The sequence below is a fragment of the Berghia stephanieae genome, chromosome 1, assembly GCF_034508935.2.
Source record: "Berghia stephanieae isolate SIO BIC M18660-M18661 chromosome 1, UCSD_Bste_1.3, whole genome shotgun sequence".
Taxonomy (NCBI): Eukaryota; Metazoa; Mollusca; class Gastropoda; order Nudibranchia; family Aeolidiidae; genus Berghia; species Berghia stephanieae.
Window position 1 is genome coordinate 67,783,236 of NC_088360.1, and position 7,064 is coordinate 67,790,299.

Here is a 7,064-nt window from a genome sequence, read left to right on the forward strand (position 1 = left end):
GGAGTGAGGGAGGTAGGGAGGAACGGGGAGGGTGTGGTTGGGTAGGGAAAGATTGAGGATGGGGCATGTTTGGTAAGCTTAGGTCGAGCTGATGGAAGGTTTCATAATGGTGATGGTAGAGGTGGTCATAGTGGTCCGCGGTGGTTGATATGAGCTGCTTTGGTATTGATTTTTTTTTTTTACTTTATTTATTATTATTGGTAGTACTGATTGATGTTGTAGTATTAGCAGTGGTGTTTTTGTACTGGGCGTTAGGTACTGTATATAGAATTATTGCTGAAATGATGGTCGGTGATATCAATAGTGGTCAGGATGATGATGATGATGATGATGATGACGACGACGACGACGACGATGATGATGATGATGATGATGATGATGATGATGATGATGATGCTTATAATTGTCCGTGAATTAGTTTGACGATGTGGAGAAGCGGGATTAACGAAACGATTATTTTATTGTTTGAGACTATTCATTGTTTGGGAAATAAAAGTAACATTACTTTGGGAGAAAATGTAAAAAGTAGTTAATTTTAAAGGATGGTTATATTATTGTGGTATGTTTACTGTGCTGGTTTTGTTACACGTTTTGTTAACATTGAATGGAATCGAATGGAATCGAAAATCCGTCAAAGTAGCGTAGTAATGTTAATGACTAGAAACTGACTCGAGTCAATAGAGTCTTTCCTAATTATTTGGTTTTCTCCGTTTGCTTTTGTTTCCACACATATCTCTATGCAAAGATATTAGGATTCGTTGTTTATGCTGATTGCCTTTTCCCCTTTTCTTCGTTATCTTATCATTATCATCATCACTGTCATTATTATTATTATTATTATTATTATTATTATTAGTATTATTATTATTATTATTATTATATTATATTATTATTATTATTATTATTATTATTTTTAAATTTATTATTATTATTACTATTATAAATTATTCTTATTTTCATCATCATCATCATCATCGTCATCCTATTTTCAAATATTATGTATCTTACTCCTCATTCAACTGATACCATTGTCAGGCCTTTCCATTTTTACGGTCATCAACAAAACACTTCTTAAGTGCTCCGGGTGGTTTTAAGTTTTATATTTAGTTTCTAAAAAAAAAAGTTCCCGATTTTGGGGTGCACAGTTGATCACCGCCGATCTGTGTAAAAGTAAATGAGTACCCGGGTCTCGTTAGATCCGTCGAGAGTAAAGGCTTCAAAAGGAATTAATCAACATAATCTTGTTGTTGACCTTGAACATTCCTCGTCAAATCAGAGGCCAGTCATCAGTTGATGACCAACAGTGTATGTGTATGTCTCATATATACGAGTATAAGTGTGAAAAATAGACCATTGTTTTCAGTTCTTTTAAAAACTTATTGACCAGTTGGAAAGTCTACATATTTAGATACGTGCCCTTATATGTTCATCACAGGCTGACTTATTTATGTTCTTATGTTATTGGAGGGTATGCCGTATGTTTTTTAAAAATACCGACTTTAGAACAAAACCGAATTCACACAGAAATCGTGATATTAAATTCGGTATTGATCGAGTCGTGTATTGCCTCCTCCTTCCTCTTCTCCATCTCAGCCTCCCCTTTCCTCTTCCACCTTTACCACTTCAAACTCCTCCTACTCCTACTCCTCCTTCACATCCACCACCACCACTTCCATGCATCTGATGGGTTTTGGCCAGCCTACATCCATTCTAAAACTAATTATATGTCTCTTATTTCTTATTCCAATTCACTGCGTATTTTTCTATAATTATAACGTTTCATCCATTCTCGTTCATCACAGATCTGAGTCGTATAGGACAGAGACAAGAGAGCTGGCTCCATACAACACGATGTTTACCGAATCTGAAGCCAAAGACATGTCCATGAAAAGTGGCTCTTCCCCGTCCCAGATACTAAACACCCCTTCACCGAACCAGCCCGCAACAGATGCCACCGCCCATGTTCCCCCTCATAGACCAACAGAGAAATCAAGATCAGCGTCACCCGAAGACATGGATGAGAAAACAATGATGACATCATCACCAAAAGGCCATTCCCCTGAATATACTTCCAACACCTCCAACTTAGCCCGAAATTTAGCGCCAGATTCACAGCAAATGGTGCATCTTCTACAACAGCAGCGACAACAACAACAGCAACAGCAACAACATCAACAGCAGCACCAACTTCAACAACAACAACAGCGTGATCAAGACATTGAAAGAAATAGTCATCTTCATCAACAGCATCCACAGCAGATGCAGGAGCACCAGCTGATCAACCAAGAACATCACCAGCGACTTCAACAACTACGGACGTACGACAAAGTGGAAGAGCTGGACCTCAACCAGGACAAAAGCGGCAACTACAGCGATTCAGATAGTTCAGGAACTACAGGACCCATAGACAGTGATGGCTACAACAGTAAAAGGTAAATATGATTACATGCTCATTGATGTGTTGAACGCCGGTGTGTGTCATAAGGGCGGGGTACTGATGGACAAGGCATTGCGCTTCTAATCGGGAGACCCAAATTCGAATCCCGTTATTTTTATGACCAAGAAACTTAACCCCATTTGCTAATTTTGCGGCGCTGAACTGAGGACATCGCCTGAGTTATCTTGAGCTTTTTCGAGACAGAACCAGTGGGGAAAACAATAGGCATGAGGATGGACATAGACATTTATTTAACTCGCCTTTCAGGTATTCTATTTTCCGACAAAATTCACTCAGATATCTGAGTAGGCATATATATATATATATATATATATATATATATATATATATATATATATATATATATATATTATATACAACATTAACAATTCAAAACTTAACATTTCTATTCAAACTAATATTAAGCATCCATGCGATCAGGCGTGAGTAGAGAAAAATACCAAAAATATTCTGAGAAATCAAATGAGATTTATGTCCCAGTATATGTTTGTTTGTGTGTGTGTGTGTGTGTGTGTATGTGTGTGTGACTCTGCGCGAGTGCGTGTGTGTGCGTTTTGTGTGTGTGTGTTTGTATCATTCTTGTGTGTGTATTCTCGTACATTTTGTTTAGAATATTGATGTGTTTTATTTTACTTTTATTATGTTTTTTTATAACTTATTTTTTCATTGGACCAACCGCCTAAAAAAAAAATAGAAGTCAACATGAGCAGGTAGCAAAAACTTCGAAGGCCTCGTTAAATGCAATTCGTAATGCAGTAACCAATTAAAAAATTGAAATATTTTCAACGTCTCTTTATCGACGATGTAAATTATGTTAACAATCGTAAATTTGTGGATGGTGAACATTTCTGGTCTTAAATTGTTTTCTTTCCACTTTCCTCTCCAGATACAGAGAAATGGTTCCGGACACATTGAAAGACGACATGTACTGGGATAAGAGACGCAGAAACAACGAAGCTGCCCGGCGATCTAGAGAGAAGCGTCGAATGCAAGACATGGTCATGGAAGGACGGATCTCCAGTCTGGAGACCGATAATGGGCGCCTCAGACGTGAACTATCTGTCTTGAAAAAGCGTTTTAACTTACCGGAGGATCAAGTCCCTGATGATTCTATGGACCAAGATGTGAAAGAAATTCCTCCACCCAACAATGTTGTCAGAATGTCTCCCCCGCCACCAATGTCATCATCAACACCATCGCAGTCCAATCATCATAACTCTAAAACATTGGCAACCACCAATCATAACATCAATCACAATAATCACGTCGAAAATACGCCATACACATCTCCACCCCCTCTTATCACTGTAGCAAGTGCTATTCAGATGGGCATGGCAGTCTACCCTAGCCCCGGCCCAGCTCTGCCGTACTTCTTTACTGAAGCTTCCAGAATGAACCAGGAAGCGCGTGGTGCTGGCATACCACCCGGAATCCCATCACTTCCAACAAGTCATCCACATATTGGACCACCGGCCCATATAAGACGTACTTCCACTTATCCTCCAATTGACGGAATAAAACAAGAAAAACACACTTCTGAGGACGTCCGGATACGCGAGAGAAGCAACAGTAACATCATTGATTGTAGACCAAGCTACCAAATAGAAATTCCAGATGTACCTGTTGTACGTCGAGGAAGTGTTGGAAATTACGTCCAATATGGACGCGCAGTTAGTCCATCAATGTCTTCATCCATTCACCCAGCATATCCAGGTACCCTTGCCAACAGGGGTGTGAATCCAGGCCATTTTCTTCAACGACCTTACGACGGCACCCCATATCCCGCGTACAACTGGTCACAACGATCTCCAGCTTCCAGTCACAGTAGCGAAGACTACGATGAGCCACTCCAACTTACAGTCCGCCGCGACAGTAATCTCAGTACGCATAGTACCCACAGCGCCCACAGCCATACAGGCATGGACGATGCCAGTAGTAGGGAATCTGACCAAGGCGGGAATAATCTGAGAGATAAACACAATATAACCCCAGGCAGTCCACCTGCATCGTCATTTCCGCACAAACTTCGCCACAAACTTCCACCTCACGACGTTTACCCCAAAGATGTCTTCCCTAGCATGTCTCCATCAGCGACAATTCCACCGGGAGCAACGGCGAGTCAGCCACCGTTTCCACCTCATCCCTTCATCAATGGTCTCGCTCACCTCTCAGACATTGCCATGGGCCAAAACAATCCACTCTCTCTAATAAAAAAGGAACATTTCAGACAGCGGCGGGATTCGACGAATCGTGCCATGGCCAGGAGAAACCCCATGGACCAAAAATATATGGACCCGAAATACTTAGAACGTCGGCGACGTAACAACGAGGCTGCCAGAAAATGCAGAGAGAACAGAAAAACTTTGACCAGAATCCGGGAGGTTAAATCAGATTATCTTGAGAATGAGAACAATAAACTTCGAGAGGAGCTTAACGGTCTGCAAGAAGAAATGAAACAATTGAGGGAGTTGATAGAAAAGAAACGAATGGAGAAAGGGATGCCTGTTGATGACCTTGATCAGAAACATTTGCCAAGTTTCAGCGAGGTGGAGAAAGTCGAGTCAGAATTGTACGTAAATCAATAGGGAAGATTAGTCGAATGCCTTGGCAGTCTTGAACACTACAGATTTCAGGAAAGTCAAGTACATTTCTACTAATGCAAGGACCGGACCGTCTATTACTTACAGGCAGCTTTGCATGTCATAAAGTCAACAGATCCCAAATGATTAGGTTTTACCTACGGACGTGTTGTCGTGCTTTATAATGTTCATTATGCTGTCGGCCACGGCTTAGCAGTGACATTGAAATGAGTGTCGTTCCAATCCAAGTCTCAATCCTTGCTAATATTTGAATTTATATTGACTTATTCTCCATAAATTTGGTTTTGATAATTATTTCATTCATCTCTAGCCGTGATCTTCATTTTCATCATTGTTCTTCTGCCAACCTGTTCGATTGGTAGTTGCATGTGAAAATCAATTATGCCTGGAGAAGGCGGTGCTGCTAAATAAAAGATGACTTGAAAAAAGATTGGTTATAAATTTATTGAGCTATGTGTAAACAATGATTCCAAACACATCCATCATCACATATCTACTGTACATAGTCTCATTTGACTTTTCTGAGAAATCTACATCACATTACTTTCAAAGTAGGCATCGAAAACATTGCTGTTATATTTAGGCAATTGAGATGTCTTCAAATGAATATGGTTCATTGTACATTATAGAACGAGTGATATTACACGAAGTCAGATCATACCTTCATGGCACTTCATCATTGTTTTACACGAAGAACTTGAGTTGGATGAAAGTCGACTGAACTTTGAAAAAATAATGAGCATTGTGTATATGTGTAAATAGCTACAATTTGCATTGATGAGTACTACATAATGAGATTGTTTTCATCCACTGGACTGGTTGGTATCATCAACAAGGACGCAAAAACGGGTGTATGTGTACAGCTTCATCATCCCATCTTCATTAGACGGCCATAGTTTGTTTTTTTTTTTGTTGTTTTTATTTTTTTCAACCTTGAGATTTCTTTCACGTCACAATAATATCATTTTATTAGTTTGTCCGATAGTTTTAATTTAGAAGGCACCCAGAACAGTGCAAAAAATATGAAACTTCCACTCAGATAGCATTAGATTGTCATGTGTCCATTCTCCCTATTGTCCACCTAGCAATAACGAGGAAACTGGATTTAATAAAGAAAGGAAGGAAATATTTTGTGATAGATCGAGAGTTCAACCCACCAAAGGGTCAACCGTTGATGTTGTCAGTGTCATGCTATAAAAACCCTGGGATAAACTCCGGTGTTATCAAAGTATCGGATTCCATAAGGTCAAACACTGAGTAGACATTTAATACTTTTCCCTATACAGTGTCAAACATGGTTTTGCGTTCATGAACCAATGATCTTTTTGCACAGATGCAAATCTAGTTTAGAAATTTGTAAAAGGACATTATTAGGTCTATTCAGTTTTTTCAACGAGCTAAAAATCGGGAAACTCATAATATTGAATACATATTAATGTTTGTTTGCTTGTTTTGTTTATGTACCCCACTCCCCCCCCCCCCCCCCCCCCCCCCCGGGCATAATTTTTCCGCTAAAGTAATCATTATAAATGATGTTCACATTTTCTCTAGTTGTTTACTGTTTGTTTAATATATTATTATCATGTTTTTGTGTGTGTGTGTGTGTGATTTTTTTTGTCTTCATTTTGTTTGTTTTGGTTTCACTTTTCTTCAGTTTTGGGATTGGTCAGCTTGAAAGAATGGAATGAGCTGAATATTGATTAATTTCCAAATTAAATCTACAACGGTGTTGTGTGACCATTGAAATTGGGGCCAGAACACATAGTGTGTCCTAAAATAAATATAGAACTTTAAACATGTCATACTATTTATCATGTTATTGTTACTTTCATTATTATTATTATTATTATTATTATTTATTATTATTATTATTATTATTATTATATTATTATTATTATTATTATTATTATTGTTTTTATTATTGTTTTAATTATTATTATTATTATTATTATTATATTATTATTATTATTATTATTATTATTATTATTATTATTATTGTTTTTATT

The 7,064-nt window shown here is 38.2% G+C and overlaps 1 protein-coding gene across 4 annotated transcripts in view; it reads left to right on the plus strand.

The window, feature by feature from the left end:
- LOC144980081 (uncharacterized) overlaps positions 1-6,861 on the plus strand; it is a 43,427-nt gene extending 36,566 nt beyond the window's left edge. For all 4 annotated transcript variants that reach the window (XM_078927599.1, XM_078927572.1, XM_078927590.1 and 1 more), the window contains 2 exons: positions 1,803-2,432; positions 3,345-6,861. In XM_078927599.1, coding sequence (XP_078783725.1) covers positions 1,803-2,432; positions 3,345-5,043 — 2,329 coding nt within the window. In that variant the 3' untranslated portion in view covers positions 5,044-6,861. The remainder of the gene's footprint in view (positions 1-1,802; positions 2,433-3,344) is intronic.
- Positions 6,862-7,064: the final 203 nt, after the last annotated feature.